The 20022-nt window shown below is 31.8% G+C and overlaps 2 protein-coding genes across 3 annotated transcripts; one reads left to right on the top strand and one right to left on the bottom strand.

The window, feature by feature from the left end:
• Positions 1-562: 562 nt before the first annotated feature.
• On the top strand, positions 563-2700 carry CYP718 (cytochrome P450, family 718). Its single transcript, XM_020680586.3, has 2 exons — positions 563-1526; positions 2115-2700. The coding sequence occupies exons 1-2, from the start codon at positions 569-571 to the stop codon at positions 2609-2611; spliced, it is 1455 nt and encodes a 484-aa protein (XP_020536245.1). The 5' UTR covers positions 563-568; the 3' UTR covers positions 2612-2700.
• An 11611-nt stretch (positions 2701-14311) lies between these two features.
• On the bottom strand, positions 14312-19540 carry LOC105637323 (haloacid dehalogenase (HAD) superfamily protein). 2 transcript variants are annotated; one of them, XR_016320660.1, is made up of 5 exons: positions 18826-19540; positions 18644-18721; positions 18040-18113; positions 17852-17979; positions 14312-14616 (listed from the first exon to the last, which is right to left on the bottom strand). XR_016320660.1 is itself a non-coding variant. In XM_012220757.4 (5 exons), exons 1-5 carry the CDS (start codon positions 19481-19483, stop codon positions 14497-14499), a joined length of 1038 nt encoding a protein of 345 aa, XP_012076147.2. In that variant the 5' UTR covers positions 19484-19532; the 3' UTR covers positions 14312-14496. The 2 variants fall into 2 exon arrangements, 1 of the variants encoding a protein (XP_012076147.2); XM_012220757.4 differs by having other exon boundaries at positions 17852-17959; positions 18826-19532.
• Positions 19541-20022: the final 482 nt, after the last annotated feature.

The following is a 20022-nucleotide window of genomic DNA, read 5'->3' as shown; positions in this document are numbered from 1 at the left end:
CTTTTTTTATAAAAAAAAATATACATATATAAATTAAAATCCTCAAATTTAATTTACTAATTATTTAAACCTCTTTATTTTAAAATTTATAAATTAACATCCAAAAAAATTTTCTACTTCCGATACTCCACTATAATAGTGATATTACTGCATAGAAAAAATATAATTAGACTGGGTCCATGATTCCACCTATGAACCAAACCAATGAAAAAAATGGTATTTCTAGCTCCATTTAGAAAACCAAGGAGTTAAACACGTTACTCTCAATTTTTCATCAGGTTAGAAATCTAAACCATAGAAATGGGGTGTGGATTTTCTAATATTGCAGAATGTGAGGACTGATCTTTTGAGATCTCATACTGTTTATAGAATGTGCGAAATATATTGGTTAGCATATTCCTATCTTAAAAGAAAAGAAAAAGCTTATGGTGCTGATTATTTTGATGGCATACCATATCACATGTATATGAACACAAGTTCCGCTTGATAATATCTAGCTAGCTATATATATATATATATATATCAAACTATTATAGATTTGAATTTTGGACAGATCTTAGAAACAAACATGGAAATCACAAGCTACTCATTTTCATGGGTTTTCTTTTCCTTGTTATTATCTTTAATCCTTTATACTATTTTCTTGAACTATAATAGCCAAAGTAAAAGAAAACTCCCACCAGGCAAAATGGGATTTCCTTGGATTGGAGAAACAATGGAGTTTTTCAAATCACAACGCAAGAACCGATTGTTCGAGGACTTTGTCGAGCCTCGGATTACAAAATATGGCAAAATATTCAAAACAAGGCTAATGGGTTGGCCAACAATTGTAGTAAATGGCGCTGAAGCTAACAAGTTTTTCTTGGCCAATGAATTCAAGGTCGTAGTAAGTTCATGGCCAAGCACTTCAGTTGAACTAATGGGTAAGAACTCCATCATGGAAAAACAAGGAGATAGGCATCGATGTCTACGTGGGTTCATAGCCTCTAGCCTTAACAGTGCAGGGCTAGAGGCTTTAGTCCCAAAAATATGCAATTCAGTCGAGTTGCACTTACAGAAATATTGGAACAATAACAAGAATAGCATAAACACGATCAGTCTCTACAATTCTACCAAAGTTTTGACATTTACTATAGTTTTTGAGTGCTTGTTAGGTATAAAAGCTAACTCTGGAATTTTCACTACTTTTGAGAAAATTTTGGATGGTGTTTTTGCACTGGCGTTGTCATTTCCTGGGTTTAGGTTTTATAAAGCGAAGAAGGCAAGAAAGGCAGTAGAGAAGTTTTTGGTTGAAGTAGTAAGAGAGAAGAGGAAGAAAATGGAAGAAGGGTTGGAAAAAGAAGAAGAGGGAATGTTACTCGATCAATTGCTTAGAGGGATGATTCGTGGAGAGATTAGTGAAGAAGAAGTTATTGATAATGTCGTTTTGTTAGTTTTTGCAGCTCATGATACAACCTCCTTTGCCATTGCTATGACATTCAAGATGTTGGCCCAGCATCCACACTCTCTTTCTCTCCTCCTCCAAGGTATAGTTTAGTTTTCACACATGTATTATAGATAATTTATTTTAAATTTGATTTTGAGAAAAATATATCCTTTTTCATTATCCAACTTTAAGCATAATATTTTGAGTATTTAATCATGATTACAATGCAAATCAGATTACAATGCCAATTAATAATATAATTTGATTAATTTGTTTATTTTTTAATAATATAGAAAGCAGAAATCTCATATTTACAATAATTTTTCCAGCCCCAAAACATTATTATATATAATAAAATATTTAAATAATAATTTTCTATCATTTTTATAAAATATTTATTCATTGCTTTTTTTTGAAAGTATTCAAAGTTGAACATAGTTCCCTGAGCCTATCAAATCGATTGTAAAAGGAATTCAGTTCGATTTAGTTCCTTTTCAATTTTAAATAAAAAAAATTAATTTTTTTATTTGATACGAGTTTTAAAGCTGAAAAAATAATATTAAATTTGCTCAAAAATAACTAAAAGTCAATCAAATGATATTAATTTATTCAATTTGTACCGAATTAACTTAAATTAACATTTATCATTTTCCTTCTCTTAAATAATAGTATTAATTATTCTGGTCAGAGCACATTGAGATAATGAAGCAAAAAAAACCTCTCGAGAGAATAACATTAGAAGACACAAAAAAGATGAAGTATACATGGCAAGTAGCACGTGAAAGCATGAGACTTTTCCCTCCCATTTTTGGCTCCTTCAGAAAAGCAATTACAGACATTAACTATGGAGGTTTTACAATTCCCAGAGGATGGAAAGTGTTATGGACAACACATGGGACACACTACAACCAACAGTATTTTGAGGATCCACTGAGTTTCAATCCAAGTAGATTTGAAGAGGAAATTCCACCTTATGTCTATCTTCCTTTCGGAGGAGGACCAAGACTTTGTGCAGGATACCAATTGGCTAAGCTTAATATCCTAATTTTTGTGCATTATGCGGTAACTGGTTATGAATGGTCATTAATATACCCTGATGAGCAAATTACTATGGATCCTCTTCCATTCCCTGCACATGGAATGCCTATCAGAGTTTCTTCCAAGTATAGAGAGAGATGTGATTAATTTACCAAGAATTTATGTTATTAAAATGATTTATTTTAATATAAACTTCATGTTTGTAGTAGGAACTATTTATTTTCATAAGTAACGACTTTTATTTATTTATTTATTTGTATAATTGCTTTCATAATAGTGGGAACAAATTGATATAATACTTTTTCTAATAAAAAAAAAATGATAATAATGTTTTACTATCTCATTTGCTGCGGGACTGTGTAACTGCTAAAGCCATATGGCGTAAGTTTGTTCCAGAAGAAACAGGCAGCGAGTTCTTTGACCCTTCTTCCATCAGTTTCGAAGCTTGGTTTCAGCGGAATTTGCGTTATAATACTGTCATGATGGGAGTACCTTGGACTGTGTTTTTTGGTATTTTTTTTCTGGAAAATTTTGCTCCTTCTTTGGCTATGCCTCACTTGACCTCAGCCAATACGGTTATGCTCACATGGTCTCCTCCCCCTTCAGGCGGGTGTAAGCTAAATACGGATGGGGCTGTAAAAGGTTTGAATAAGCTAGCGTCGAGCGGTGGTTTAATTAGAGGTTTTTTATAATAGAGAATGACGTGGTGCCCATTTCAGATTTGATTTCATCTCTCTTCTCTCTCCAATATTTCAGTTGCTTCATTATTTATTCTGTTATTATTTGATTGTTTGTATTCTTGATTCTTTTAAACATGTAATCTATTTTATTGAAGATATAATTAGATTTTCTCATGTGTTTAAAGCTCATCTGATCCAATATAAATACAATACAAAATATTGTAGAATATTTTTATCTTTTATGGCATCAGAGCAAATCAATAACTCAAACGAGTAATCGATTCAATTTTTTTTCTTTACTTTCCCTTTTCATGGCCACCCCAAACACAACTAACTATCCTAAACCCAAACACTTCAACTTTTTCAGCAGATTCAACCTCCCAATTAACTCAATTCAACATTGCATCTCAGCTCCCCATCAAACTCATTGGTAGTGCCAATTTGCTACTTGAAAAGCACAAGTCTCGTCTCTCATTATGGACATAATCTATACTTACATCTTGATGGTTCCTATCCAGCTCCGCCAAAATGATCACAAAAAATGCTAGGGGGGTTGCTAATCTATTTTATAAAATCTGGTTTCGCCAAGATCAATTGATTTCTAATGCCTTAATGGCATCAGGTGATCATACTCTTGCCTCTTGCTACAACAACTACTTCCAAAATTGCATGGGATGGGATTCATACATCATTTGTCAATAAATCTCAAACTCGCATATTCAGTATTCATGACTCAAAATGATGAAAGTTGGATTCTTGCTATACAAAAAGAACTAAATCAATTTGAGATAAACCAAGTTTGGAAACTTGTTTTTAGACCTAAAAACAATTCTGTTATTGGAACAAATGGGTGTTTAGAAATAAGCTTGATGAACAAGGTAATGTTATAAGAAACAAAGCAAGATTACTGGCTCAAGGGTATAACCAAGAGGAAGGCATCGATTTTAATGAGACCTTTGCTCCGGTTGCTAGACTTGAGGCCATTAGAATGGTTTATGAATTTGCATGCTTTAAAAACTTTATGTTATATCAAATGGATGTGAAAAGTGCTTTTCTAAATGGTTTTCTAAATGAAGAAGTGTATGTAGAACAACTACCCGGTTTTTAAGTTTATGATAAACCAAATAATGTTTACAAACTTACTAAAGCTATTTATGGTTTGAAGCAACCTCATAGAGCTTGGTATGAAAAGTTAAGTTTTTATTAGAAAATGGTTTTTTTAGAGGAAAAGTTAATACTACGCTATTTATTAAAAATACAGCACATAATATTCTAGTTGTGCAAATCTATGTTGATAACATAATATTTGGTTCTACTAATGACCTTCTTTGTAAGGAATTTTCTAAGATTATGTAGGGTGAGTTTGAAATGAGTATGATGGGAGAATTAAATTTCTTCCTTGGACTTCAAATCAAACAATGTGAAAATGGAATTTTCATAAACCAAGGCAAGTATACTCGAGAACTTTTGAAATGGCTCAAAATGGAGAATGTCAAGGTATGTAGTACACCAATGAGTCCATTCTCAAAATTAGAAAAAGATGAAAAAGGAAAGGATGTGGATATTAAATTGTTTCGAAGTATAATTGGTTCTTTTTTATATCTAACTGCAAGCAGACCTAACATTCACTTTAGTGTTTGTTTACGTGCTAGATTTCAATCATGTCCTAAAGAATCTCATTTAATTGCTGTAAAAAGAATTCTAAGATATCTTTGTGAAACTTCTAATTTGGGTCTGTGGTATTCTAAAGGTGATACATGTGATCGTGTTGAGTATAGTGATTCTGATTTTGTAGGAAGCATAATACATAGAAAAAGCACATCTGGAACTTGCCAGTTTCTAGGTAGGCCCTTGTATCATGGTTTAATAAGAAATAGATATCTATTGTTCTTTCTACTGTAGAAGCAGAATATATTGCAGGTGGAAGTTGTGTTGCACAAGTTCTGAGGATCAAGCAACAATTGGTAGACTACAGCGTGAAATTAGAAACAGTCCCAATTAAATATGACAACATAAGCGCCATCAACTTATCTAAGAATCCAGTCTAGCATTCTAGAACCAAGCACATAGAACTTAGACATCACTTCATATGTGATCATGTTCAAAAAGGTGATATAGTGATTGAGTTTATTCCTACAGAAAAGCAATTGGCAGATATCTTTACTAAACCTTTAATTGAAAGCCAACTATACTTAATTAGAAGAGAACTCAATATGTTAATTCTAAACTCTTAACTTTAAAACTCTGTAAGTATATTCTAAAATGCTTTCTATATTTGAGATTGAAAGACTTACTCTGTGTTATGTTTTAATATTCTATTCTGTGTGAGTTTGAAAAACGTTTTTGTCTAACAGAAATGCATAATGCTTTGATGTGAAATTCTAATATCATCATCAGATTCTATTTTTTAGACAAAATTAAAAACAGTCGATTTCTTTTATTTTATTTTGTTGAGTGTTTATTTTATTTTGTGTTTTTTTTATTTTTATTTTTGTTTTAGTTTTTGGCGGCATTTTTTTCAAATATTTCTTTTCTCAGTTTAACTTTCCTTAAAATCTTTTTTATTCCTTTAAATTTTCTTCTTTATTATAACTTCTCTTTTAAGTGTTTCTTTTCTTCCTAAATTTTATAACTTCTCTAAATTAATCACTTTTCTTCTCTATTAAAACTGTTTTCTCTTCTCTATCCCCTTCTCACAATCGAAACCCTAAACACACTCTGCCTCAACAACCCTAACCATGGCTAGATCAAGTTCTACTTCTTCCTCCTCTGATTCTTTAACAGAATAAGAACTTTAACTTTTTAAGAGATTATTTAAGAAGTACGAAAAGAAAGAATCAGGATAGAAGAAATCCGTTGAGGAATTGAGTTCAATGAAAGAAAAATCGAAAAGTAGAATGGAAAAATCAAAAGGGGAAGAAAAACCGAAGGAACAGGTCTCTGGTTCTTGCAGCAAAGGTAAAGCCATTTTATCTCCCTATCCTCTTATGCGTTCATATGTTATTGACTAGAAGTTCTTTGGAAAAAAAGAATTCAACTTTAGGGAACTATTTGAGTTCCAGGGATGGATGGAGTTTTTGTCTTTAAATAGACCTTGCTATGAGAGTTTGGTAAAGGAGTTTTATGGCTCTCTCAAAGCCACTAGTTTAGAGACGATTTCTGTAAAAATTGAGGATGAAACCAAAGTGTTATCTTACACTGATTTGAGCGAAATTTTCAGAATACCAAATACTGGGTATAGGGTAATAAAGATTTAAGGATATCTCTAGGGTAGATGGGTATCAAAAGGATTCTTCTTTTCTTCTTGGGTTACAAAATAATATCTTATTTACATATTCTAATTATCTAACTATTACATAATTAAATAAAATAAATAAGAAATTTTACAATACAAAATAAAAGAGAATCAGAGATCGCAGGCCCTATTTAAAAATTACATAAACCATTCAACCAAATATAAAAAGACAATCACATAGGTCTTTGCTAATGTCCATAATCACCCATCATGCATAATAATCATATTAAATGCATTTAAATATTATCTAATATTAATATATATTAATTATTGGTCTCATGTGCTGAAAATAAAATTTTAACAATTAAAATTTTATTTTTGATATTTTTTAAATTAATTTATGAATAAAACAATTGTATTCATATATCAAATCTTATTAAAACTAACTTTAGAATTTATAAAATTATTTTATAAATCAATTTTACTAATTCTAATCATATTAGAATTAATAAAGAACTTAATTTATTTCCTAATCTAATTAGGAATAAATGCACAAAATAGTTTTATTACAAATTAAAATATTTTAATTTTCTTTTCTAACTATATTAGAAAATATTCTAAAATCAATTTTAATTACTGAAAATTAATTTTAATGACCCTCAAAATTTAATTAATTCCAAATCAATTAAAATATCAAATCAAAATTAATTTCAGGATGTAATTGAAAACAAATTAAAACAGATTTGGATCTAACTGAATAACTGGAAAATAGTCAGGGACCAAAACATACTTTTGTGATCATCTTCTTCACAGAACCGAAAAAAAACGTTCCCGATTGAAACCTAGCGCCGCACCTCCATACCCAGCCACCGACGGCGCCTGCTCGGCTAGGAGATGGTCCAGCTGTGGTCGCACCACCATGGACCGTCCATCTCCGGCCTCGAGCGGCGCTGTCCTCGCCGGAATCCGTTTTTTTTATTTAAACTGAAAAACGCAGAACCCATTCCAGCTTCACCGGGCCATCGCCGGAGCGCTCGCAGGACGCAGTGCTACCGCCCGCGGCTCACGGTTGTCGGCGATCGGTGGATTGCAACCTCTGTTTTCTTCGTCAAAAATTTCCAAATCAATTTTTTTTTATTTAATTAAATCAGATTTAATTTCAAAAACAGATATGAAAAAATTCACAAAACACCTGTCTTTAATTGGTCAAACATCAAATCCCAGCACACGAATTAATTCGAGTTTAATCTCAATAATTAATATATTATTTTATACCTCAAAAGTTTAAAAGATAGCTCTGATATTATTGTTAGATTTCAATATTGATAATATACAGCGGAAAGAAATAATTATAACAAAAATAATTATATCAATATAGGTCCATTTAAATAATTAAAATAATAAAAATTATTTAGAATACTTATCTTTAATTAACATATTAAATCAAATTTAATTTGAAAAACAGATCTGAAAAATTCAAAAAACACTCGTCTTTAATTTCTTCAAACATCAAATCTCTGCACACAAATTAATTCGAGCTTAATCCCAAAAATTAACATATTATCTTACATCTTAAATGTTTAAATGATGGCTCTGATACCATTGTTGAGTTTCAATATCAATAATACGCAGCGGAAAGAGATAATTATAACAAAAATAATTATACCAACAGGATTTGTTCAAACGATTAAAGCAATAAAAATTGTTTAGAAGAATGCTTATTTTGTATATTCTTCGAAACTTTGTTCTATGCGGCTTGGTTGTCGCAAATCACAAACCGTTCAAGTGTCTGGACTCTAATGGTATCCACAAAAATGGATAATCGAAAAACTCTAAAACTATTTTAGATGATTGAGAGGTTAGTGCGTACGATGGTGCTAGCTATCTTAGGCTCTATGTTTAGTTTTGTGGGTCTAAACAATAACTTCTAGTTAGACTGTATCTTAAATCTTATATTTGAAAACCCTATATTATAAATAAATAAATTATAATTATTTATTTGAATCTTTTAAATAAAATAAATTATAACAAAAATATATATGGGCCTATTTATTTATTTAGACAATTTAAATAAATAAATCACAATACATATAATAATGGGATTTTCAATTTAATAAATTATATTTATTTATTTAACTATTTAAATAAATAAATTATAATTAAAATATTATGTTTATTTAATCTAAAATTCATCTAATAAATTTTAGTGATAAATCGATTAAGTAAATACTTAATAATTTAGATAAAATTGTAATTAAATATAAATTACAAATTTTCCTTAATGTCCCAAAACTAATTTGTAATCAAGTCATACTTTATTCAATTTCTCGTTTTCACTTTCTCATATCCATTCTTATGTGTGTGACCTTCTAGGTCTCAAATATTTTGACAATAAATATTAATTAATTAATTAATTAATTAATATTTGAATGTCAAGTATATTGTTTAGCAACATGTCAAGACTACCTAAATATTTGAAAAATCAAAATGGTTTGACTTAACCTTTCAGTGCATCATTTATCAGTGTAATTAATATCTCTTCATCATTAATGTTCTGATTTAGTAATTAGGCATGGAGTGTGTCTGCTTAACTAAATCATATTAGTTTTCTTAATCTTAGCCATTGATTATTTGAATGTGAATGCCAAATCTAATTTGCTAATTTCATTCTATCAAATATTTGAAAAGTTAAAGTGGTTTGACTTAACCTTTCATTGCATGATTTATCAGTGTAATTAATATCTCTTCATCATTAATGTTCTGATTTAGTAATTAGGCATAGAGTGTGTCTGCTTTACTAAACCATGTTAGTTCTCTTAATCTTAGTCTTTGATTATTTGAATGAAATTTCAAATCTAATTTGCTAATTTCATTCTACGTTGCGCAAGGATTTCTTAGTCAATACTAGTAGGAAACAATTAGAGCATTTTTCCTGATTTATTTAGGTTAATGAATCATCTCTTAATTACACAAGTATTTCTAGATAATTTCTACCATGACCAAAAAACCATTGCTTATTATTCATGAATGAATAATGTGAACGAATAATCAAAATATAGTCATCCCCAATAAGATAGCTTAGTAATTTCAAGTTAAAAGATCACTTACACAACTATCACTTGAGAATTCCATAAACATAAGTAACTCTTTATATGGAATTTTCATGCAGGTCAATTCAGTGGACTTGTTTAAATAACAAGCACCTATATATTAGTTCTAGATATCACATATCTCAGCTTATGAGAAACAGCTACTTTCTTAAAAAAAGAACATAATATGTATCAATCTCAACATCTCTAATTATCGTCCCATAATAAGGAGAATATTGACAGGAATATTTAGAGACATTGCTTTAATGCAAATATAAAACTCATAATTATAGCCACATTATAATTTATTTCACAAAACAGTATTATCTCATGGACTTTATCTTTTACCAAGATTCAATCAATAGAATATAAAAAATAAATAAATGCATTTATTAATATGAAATATTATATTTAAAATATAATCAATCAAATTGACTATAGAGCACATAACTAACATGTTTAAGGTACTTGAAGATGAGTACTAAGACTTCATACTTGAAACAGTTGAATTTGCTTTTAAGTATGATTTTAAACTTTTAAATTTTTGAGGAAAAGTCATCCAAGTAATGTGTTTTTCATAAAATTGGAGTTTTTGCAATAAAATAAAAATTAATAACAAATAAAATAAGAGGCCTTCTGGAAAGCGGATGACCTGAAGCCTGTGGATGTGGCACTATGCCTCTCTCCGTTCTCTATTATTCTTCACCAACTCAGATTAATTCGGTCCCTTTCTCACGTTTTTTTTTTTACCATTTTTTTATGCTTAATACCAAAGCTTTATACAATACAATTCAATATTATAGATACCTAGATATAATAATTTAGTATTATATAAATATATTTTTAAAATTAAAATTTTCAAATGCCATCCCACACACCTTTTCATTTTATTTAAAAATAAATTATAAAAAGTTAAAAGTTAAAAATTTCGAAAGATTTAATAATATATATTTTATTTGAAAATTTATTTTTTAAAAAATAAATTCAATCAAATTATATAAACATAAAAAAATATTATAAAAAATATTTTAATCTCTCCCAAATAAAATATTTTAATCTCTCCCAAATAAAATATTTTAATAAAATACTTTTTTAATCTCTCCCAAATAAAATATTTTTGAAACACCCCGTAATTTTATTTTCAAAAATTTAGAATTTTTATTAAATCAAAAATCCGAATGTTGACGGTATGGGCTGTAAATACCAAACAATTTTAATTTGAGCCCAAATTTGCCAATTGGGCCCAAGCCCAAACATATTCTATTGGAAATTCCGATTCGAGAACCTTTAAATTTCCCGAGAAATAATATAAAACTCTATCAATATGATTAATATTAATTAAATGGAGGAAATGTTATGGAACCTAACTAAAATAATCAAAATAAATCGAACCGGATCCGAAAATCAAATTGATTTTTCGAAAACCACGCGAATAACTTGAAAACCAGTGGAAAAACTCGAGAATCAAGCAAAATCGAGCCAAATTGTTGAATCAGATCAAACCGGTTCGAATCGAACCGGAATGATCTAGAAACCGACTTGGTTTCTTCTTTTCTTCCTCTCTCCTTCTTCTTCTGGGCGTGCGACAGCAGCCTCCTCCTCCCTTTCCTTCTCGTTTCCGGCCACCGCTCAACGAAAGCGAGGTGGCGGTCGGCTCGTCTGGTACTGGTGGTCGTGTTTCCAGCCTCCTCTCGCGCGGAAAGAGCTTCAATGGGAGCGAGACGGAGCTGTTCTCCTGGACAGTTCGTGTTCACCAATTTCCGGCGATCCACGCCGATTCCGGCAGCTTGAGGTCGAGGGACACGCTTCGGTCGACTCCCCTCTTCTCGGAGATCTTTTTTCCCCCAACAATTCCGGCGATGAAGCTCGGATGACGGAGCTGCCATTAATGGCAGTGGCGAAGCCACTGTCGGGGCCATTTCCGGCTAAAGCAGGCACACCCAGTTCAAATGGAACACGCGATTGGAGTCCCCATAAGATTTCGAGCATTTTGGTGTGCGAGTCACAAATTTCTGGGTAAAAGTCGATTTTCCGGCCACCGTGGACGGCGGATACGGCGGCGGTCCGGCGACCGGCCGGCGAGCCTCCGGTGAGGCACCAAGGGACAGAATGTTCCTCTCTTCGCGAGGATCGTGGAATTGTCGCCCAAATTTCAATCGGTACGCCCTAAAACTCAATTCTCAATTTTCGTATAAATTCTGAATTAGTTAATTACTAAATTTAATTGAGTAATTAAGTAAATTAAATTGAATAATAAGAAATTAGGTTATTGGAATAGCCTAAATATATATAGAACATTTTTAGTCCTTTGTCATTAAATTAAATTGATTAGTATGCGGATTTTGCGATAGCGGAATATATTTAGTTAATTGGTTTAGGATTTTAGAATAATGTAATTGCAAATGAGTTTAGAACTTTGTCAAATAAATTACATGAACTATAATTATATTTAGGAGGTTTGATATTGAAAAAAAAAAAAAAAAAATTTTAATTCTTAGCTAATATTTATGTAAGCTAATTTAGGAACTTTAATGAATATCGTCTGGAGGTTAATAGTTAATATAAATTGTTAATTAATTGATTTGGAATTCTTAGTTATTAATATGTGAATTGATTATTTGTTGATACAAGAGCTTAACAGATGTTGAGTTACGAATGTGGCGGATGTGAAATGTTGTTGTGAGTTGCCCGACGGATGGGCTGTGTGTATTGATTGATATATATATGATATTATTGTGATATTTAAACAGGTAGATAGTCCTACTTTTAGGGGAGGTGCTGCCGAAATTTCAATAGAAATTAGATTAGTTGTAAGTAATAACATAATTAATAAATTTATTTAGATTAATTCTATAACTCAATACATAATAAATATAGTGCTCTAATCATTTTATGATTATCATTATTATTTATTTAATTATTCAATTATTTATTTATTTTGATTATCATTGTTTATTACTATTATTATTATTATTATTATTTATTTTATCTTTGTTGTTGTTAATATCATTTATTTAATTATTTAATTGTATTTAAGAATGAATGCCTAATTGTGCATTGCATTATGATGCTCAACTGATCAATATGTCTGCATTTGATTGCATTGTTTGATTACCTGTGCTGTGAATATGTTATGCCTTGTTTGTGTGGAATTGGGATGAAGTGGACCACCATGGGTTTGTGAGGACGGTCTGTGATATGGATCCGATTATGATTTGACATTTGACCGTCGGCCGGGAAAATGGGAGATCGGCGCCCCCTTGTGCACCTGATGATATAGATTATATGGGAATTCACAGGATGGCTTCTTGTTGTTGCGCACCTGACAATCTAGATTTGATTGTAGCCCGCAGGGTGGCCTCCTGTTGTGAGCACTTGATGATCTAGATTGGATGGAGACCACCGGGTTGCCTCCTGTTGGTATGGAAAAGAAACGAGAGAATGGAAAAATAATGAGAGGACTGGTCAGTGAGGATTAGACCAGTTGGCCGTATGGGGGATCGGCTCCCTGGTGCACATGTATGAGAGGGCGAGCCATGTGTGAGGACGGCTCGTTGGGGTTTCAGGTGGCGCCACTGACTAATTTCCACGTGATGTGATTACATGAAGATGTTTATGATTGTGAGTGCTGATGATATGCCATTTGTGTGACTGGCTGCGTGAGCATATAACTAGTCGGATGACTAGATTGATATATTTATTCATTTGTGTGAATGAGTGTGTTGTGCTATAGGTATTACTTCTTAGAAGGCTCACATATCTTGTTTAACTTTTTAGGAAGTAAATTTCTCTTTAATTCGGTTAAGTTATGTTCCTTTGCCGCAGGACTAGAAGAAAATTTTCCCAGTTTTATAATTATTTTACAATGTAATTATATGTATAAAAAGAAAAGCTATGTATACCAAATAGTTAGTGACTCCGCAGTTGTAGAATTTACATACGATTAGTCGTGTATTAATATAGACGAAATAATTTTGTGAATCCATATTAGAAATGTGATGTATTGTTAATTGGGCCCGAACTATGAAATGTTGTAGATGATGAATTTGGGCCGAGATTTAATAAAATCTTGAGGTTTATTTTTCTAGTAGTATGGGCTAAATGTTTGAAATTTATATTGAGAAAGGAGAATTTTATTGATTCAGGCTTACTACGGGCCTCGGGGGCCTTAAGCTTACCTGGGCCCTAGTGCCGGTCCGGCCCATGGTTTCGGGTCGTGACAATTTTAAATTATAATAAAAACATAATTAAATATTTAAAAAATAAATCTAAAAAGAAAATTATAAAAATTTTCAAATGTTTCATTATCATATATATTTATTAAAAAATAAATTTTTAAAAAATAAAACTTAAAATTTTGAAATACTTAATTATCTATATGTATTTGTTTAAAAATAATTTTAATAAATTATATTCAATCAACTAATAAAATATAATTTTTTTAATTGGTCATTACTAATGTTATTTCAAGATATTCAAATTTCATTAAAGGCACTATCCAAAATTCTATTATTCTCACATTTATCCACAGTATCAAGAATGACATTAGCCTTCTCTTATGTAGGGAAAAATTTAGTTGTTGGGCAGAGATGGGCTGAGAGCAGATTGCTTATTTCTTTAAATGATGTGGAATTTATAAGAAAGAGAACAATCATGTCTTTTCACTCAAACAATTAAATCTTTAAATGAAATGACAACTTTTGTGATGAAATAATTACATTATGAATATTAGCAGCAACTCATTATTCCTGCATGAGTGGCTCCCAAATATGCCCTATAAAAATGCAGGACCAATTGTACTAGCAATAAATATAGGATGAAGATAAGTCATTCTATCAGAATAGGTACTCCAATGCAAAACTGGATTTCTATTATATTCCTCTCTTGAATTTTCAGATTCAGATTGTGGTCAATCTTAAAAATTTTACTAAAAAAAAAGCATTGACTACAACATCTTTCGGGGAAAAAAGGGGGATGAAATAACCAAGGAAAGAATTGTTCATAGCTGTGTGTATTTTTTTGACCTTTTTACAGAGGTTGTACATCTTTTTTAACACATTGTGAGGCATCTGGCAGTAGACCATGACAAATTGGCTTCATTCCTCTCCGAAACCATCGGTTGGTAAGTGACAACTCTAGTTTCCTCACCTGTGAACATTTTTTACATCTCAATCAGAACCAATATTGAAATGCAGCTATAACGATCTACTCTTTTTCCCTTTTGTTTCTTTTTTATCTCCAAAAATTGCAATAAAACTAAAGCATAAACCTTCTCTGCAAGGTGAAGCTACATAAATAAACTAACTTGTTAAACTACAATTGTCATTTCAATATTCACTAACTTCATTTTACTTTCCCTTGCATCTTAAGAAAATTTCATACAACTGATGTTTTCCGATACTAATAATGTTAACAGATGCTACATCAAGCATAAAATATTGAATGAAAAAAACTAATCACATGAAATATCAAACAGGTTATATGAGAGAATGGAAAAAACATGTTCCCATGTGAAAATCAATGCACAATTCAAGAAGGCAAAGGCATAGTGGCTATTAATGAAGGATTGAGAGGGTTTCTGACATATATATAGCATTGACAATGAAAAGATTTCTCTGACAAACATTAATGATATAAAATTTTATCTAAAGATCACCATTTCTAGTGATTGGATAGGGCTAGGAATTGGAGATGAAAATTGGAATTAAGCGGCCCATTTCCCAAATGCCCAGTCTCTGTTTGGAATATGCTTTAGAGACGGACACAAAACCTTTCCCAATTGCTTGGTATTGAAAAATAACTGCAAATGCACCTCTCCCTTTGAATCTTACTGCTTCACCTTTCAAGATCAAACCCTCAACCCTAGCCAACGAATATGAACGGTGAAACCAGAACTGACACTGAGAATGAATACCAGCAATTCTGGGCCTTACCTTCTCACAACATCTCACCCTCCTTGTCCAAACTTCCCCTGCCACTCACTATCTTCATATCATTATGATCTTGCCATAACAAGGCCTTCTATTCTAGTCCCTATAGTGTCCTCGCTACTGTGACATGCCAACCTTTGGCTTTCTTCTCCAACTTGGTACCTCCTACCACTATTATGAAATCAAGTGCTCCCCACTTCAAAACAACCAACTCATTGTGCTCTATTGTGTGAGATCATTGTTGCTTTCTTTCTCTACTACTCTTATTTCATAGTAGGTTAAACAAATAGGCATAATTGATTTAATTATTGTTATTCTTACATGGCTGCAAGGCGTGATTCAGTTGATTTAATGATGATAGCTATTATCCAATGCTGAATAAGGTTGATAAATTCAGGGTTGACTAAGTTTCAAACTTGAAAGAAATTTTTAATATTTCTACAGGTTATGGAGTCTTTATTTATTCATTTATTTTTTCAGCATGATATTTGGAGGGTAATGCTCTTGAGCTCTTCAATAGAGAAGCTACCCAATTCCAGTTCTTTCAGATTTTAAAATAAGAGTTGAAATTATAATTTTGAGCTTCAATCCAAATCCTCCATCCAAGCAAGCTCTTAGGTGACATAATTGACAAATTTAATAACATATTCAGCTAGACAAATGGGAAAACAGTTATTAAGCCTTCATGTTCTTTTTAAGCTTTGGATCTCAAATGTGAAGCATACACCTGCCTAGGTTACAAGATGATTATATAAGATGCCTAGGCCAGTTTTGTTGACATAGTCAAGAGACAGTTAGGTCAAGCACTATGATGAGCCTAATAATCACTTGCTTTATATTTCAACAAATAACCGTTGATTTGAAAAGACCCAATAACCTGAGGAGAAAACATTGTGCTTTAATCTTATTAAAAAATCAAAGAGCACATCTATTTCCTTTGAAATATGCTGCTATGAAATTAACTAATGGATATTCTTCTAAGCAGGCCTCTATCATTTAAAAGGCATCCTAGCTAAAATGGTGAAAAGCATTTTCCTTGGCTCAATACTATGTGCTGCTCTCATGATCTACCTCCTCTTTCTGTCTAATGGCTTTGCAACCTTGTTTGTCTCTTATGCATGCTCTCTTAGTCTCCCTCCATCTATTTTCATTCCTCAATTTTATTTTCACCTTCTACATAATTTATAAAATTAATGACACTTCAGCTATTTGTACAGTAGCTTCTCTTTTTCCCCTGTTCTTAGTCTCTTAGCAATCACTGTAACCAAGTTTTTCATTTTTCTTTTCTATTGCATTTGTAAAGATGACAGTAATCTAAATCTCTCTCCCCCCCTCCCCCCCCCCCCCCCCCCCTCTCTTTTCCTTGCTATTTCTTCCTGTTAAGCCTGGCAGCCAAAACAACAACAACTAAGCCTATGTCCCAAACTAGTTAAGGAGCTGTATGAACCTTTTGTTTCCAATATCTACTCTGGTCAATATAACGCAAAGCAAAATTTAGTCGGGAAAAAATTCGAAATATTTTTTGTGGAAAAGATTTTTAAAGGAAAATTTTAAAATCATTTGATATATTAATAAATAGAACAAACAAAATAGGCAACAGCGACTAACTATGGTTTACTACATGAACCTTTTTTCTCTATTATGTTTTGTTCATAGCTACATCCTCACTAAAATCCAAAAACCGTAAATCTTTTGCAACCACTTCCAATAGTCTAGCAAACAACAAATGAAGTTGTCCCCAATCAAATGATGGCTAATTGTTCCAAATAGGACATACATTTACTGTTTAAAAAAGCCTTGTTCTTCCATTCAACTTAAATCTTTTATAACCAACCTACTCCATTTTTAAAATAAAAATTTCAATTTTACATATGTCTACTAAATCCATTTATCGGACCAACGGGAGAAGAAGAGAATGGGATTAAAAATACACCTTTACTTTAAAATGCTAGTAGTTCTGCCCATTAGGCAAGCAACATTTTGACATCCAGTGCCTTAAGAAATATGTATGGAAAATCCAGTAACTAAAGGTGTTTTTTCAATATTCAGGATACGGTGTTCAGCTATTCTATAAGTTCCAGGAATTGAAATCTGAACAAAAATCTAAAAGCCATTCAGTGAACATGATGAATGTGTCTAGCGCATAATAAGATTCCAAGAAGGCAATGACATAAGGAGAATTAGGTTTATGTTCATGAATGAATAATGGAGCTTTTAGATGTATTCTCTTGAAAAAGAACCAGAACAAAAACCCTAGGCTAAGACCCTAGAAGTTAGGGATTTTGAGGCCACAATAAGTCCTCCTACTGAACTCCTTTTCATAAGTTGAAACCTCATGCACTAAGTACCATAGCAGCAAAAAAAGCATGGAAATATATTATGTAACTGGTCACTCTTTTGGTGAAGGAATATGACAAAAATGATAGTCATGCATGAAAGAGGAGAATACCAACCTGCCTAACAATGAATGGCTCCTCAGCAAGACTCAATGGCTCAGTTAATATAGTCAAAAAGCCATTTCGGCTCCCATAAACAACATCAGTGAAGGGTCGATCACCCACCTGTCACAAGCACAATTTCGCTATCCATCTAAAATGAATAGAAAAAACAAGTAAAGCACTTGAAAGTTTGTGATATATACCATTATAAGTTGCGATGATTTACAGCCAAAGTGCTTTTCTATTTCTTCAGCTGTTCCCGCTGGTTTCTTCACCTCTGTAGCATAATTAGCAGAAGCCATATCACTATTTTTTAGATTAGGCACAGCACCAAGGGCATGTTTGGTTCACCCTGGAAATGGAATCAGAGTGGACATAGATGTCCAAATTCAAAGAATTCTATTCCAATATTTTTCAAATAGCTAATTGAGTTTGTTGGTTATTATGGTTAAAATAGATATCATTTCAATATAAATTCAAATTATTCAGATTAAAAAAATCAAAAAAAAAAAAAAAAAAAAAAAAAAAAAAAAAAAAGGATTCCTTGTGAATGAAACCCAAAAAAAGGAATCATATTCCAAGACTTAAATTCCATTCCGAATCCCAGAGCGAACCAAACATGAATCAAGGATATTAAAATTTAGAATTGATGTGTTTTCCAAGTAAATTATACATAAATTAGTCGGCCAGAATCTCAAGCAGCTAAAGATCAAGGTTTTCAACGTTAATAATGAATTAAACTATGAAGCATTGAAGTGTATAGATTGGCTATAACATTAGAGCTTAAATTGGCAGCCAAAAACTTACTATGCCTTATGACTTTGATCCCAATAGCCTTCTCAAGTGCTCTGGCTTTCGAACCATCATGATCATACTCATATAGGCCTAACTCATTAAACCAATAACGGAAAATGCAATAAATTATCAGTAAACAGCATCAACAGAGATGATAACCAGAAAATATTACAAAAAGACAAAGCAAAAATTACCGGCAGAGTTACTAAAAACAGCAAGATCATTGCCAAAGACCGATTTACACTGCTCTATTGAAGAAACAAGAGGACCCCATAATGCCAGAGAGTAAGGCACTGTTATTGTATTATCCTTATCAAATACAACACCCTTAAAGCCTCTTCTATGAAGCTCTGCCCAATCAATAAACCTTATATCACGAACTGATGCATGGGGAAGAGCCAAATGTTGCTCTTTAACGAACACTGACACTGAAGAAACAATCCCTTCAACGTTAATTCTTTGGCCCAATGCAGCTTTCAAATCTACCCACCACATGTTTGTGAAAAGTCTTTTGAGTTTCTTGATTTTTTTTTCTTCTTGTTCTTGGTTTTGGGTTTCTGGGTTTTGGTTAGTAATAAATTTACTATCAATGGAAGACCGGGATTGCTCAAATAACGAATGGTGCGAGTAGCTTGTGCTGTTGCTGGACTGGTAATTTTCTTGGTCTATACAATAGCTTGTGGGAAAGAAAGTGAGGGAACATATATTTTTGGAGCGGGTTCGGTATTTGAGAAGGGAAAGAGGGTTTGATTTTGTTCTATGATGGGAACGGCGGTGAAAGATTTGGAGAAAGCTTGGGGTGGGGCAAGTGCAGTTGGGTAAGAGAGCAACGTAGGAACACAGTATTTCCATTTCCAATCTATTTGGCTTTGGGGATTTTTTTAATAATATTTTTTCAGTGGCAAGTATCCCCATTTTAATCCACAGTTGAGAACTCACTTGCACTTAGATTAGAGGAATTTTTTTCTTCTTTTTTTTTTTTTTTTTTTTTTAATATTAGGAAACAGAGATTCGAAACTGTATTTATCTATTGTTAAGTTGTATATGCATCTACTGTTAAGCTATGTTATGGTGTACTTTTTTTTTCTTTTAAAAGGGTGTATTGGACTAAGGAAAGTCTATTGGATTAAGATTTTATTAATTTTAAAAGATTTTAAAATTTCAATAGTATTCAATTTAGATTTTTTGGAGTATATTAAAATTTTATGGTATTCAATTTAGAATCTCATAAAATGCATAAAATTATGATGGTATTCAATTATGACTTTTTAAAACTCCATATAAATTTGATACTATTTGAAAAATTACTGATTTAGAAGGATTTTATAAAATTATTGATTTCATCGGCTTTTAAAGTGCTAGATTTGAATAAAAGAGTCATTTATAAATTC

This window comes from Jatropha curcas, chromosome 4 (assembly GCF_041381405.1).
Source record: "Jatropha curcas cultivar XTBG-Jc1 chromosome 4, XTBG_Jcur_1.0, whole genome shotgun sequence".
Lineage (NCBI taxonomy): Eukaryota > Viridiplantae > Streptophyta > Magnoliopsida > Malpighiales > Euphorbiaceae > Jatropha > Jatropha curcas.
The sequence above is the reverse complement of the archived record's forward strand: the minus strand, read 5'-3'. Positions and strand labels throughout refer to the sequence as shown.

Bases quoted from the DNA above. Each gene is read 5' to 3' on its own strand.
- CYP718 (XM_020680586.3), top strand. From the start codon at position 569: ATGGAAATCACAAGCTACTCATTTTCATGGGTTTTCTTTTCCTTGTTA. The intron at 1,527-2,114 runs GTATAGTTTAGT...TATTCTGGTCAG, and splicing joins TCTTTCTCTCCTCCTCCAAG to AGCACATTGAGATAATGAAG.
- LOC105637323 (XM_012220757.4), bottom strand. From the start codon at position 19,483: ATGGAAATACTGTGTTCCTACGTTGCTCTCTTACCCAACTGCACTTGC. The intron at 18,722-18,825 runs GTAATTTTTGCT...TTAATGAGTTAG, and splicing joins TGTTTTTAGTAACTCTGCCG to GCCTATATGAGTATGATCAT. The intron at 14,617-17,851 runs GTTGGTATTCTC...AAATGTTCACAG, and splicing joins AGCCATTCATTGTTAGGCAG to GTGAGGAAACTAGAGTTGTC.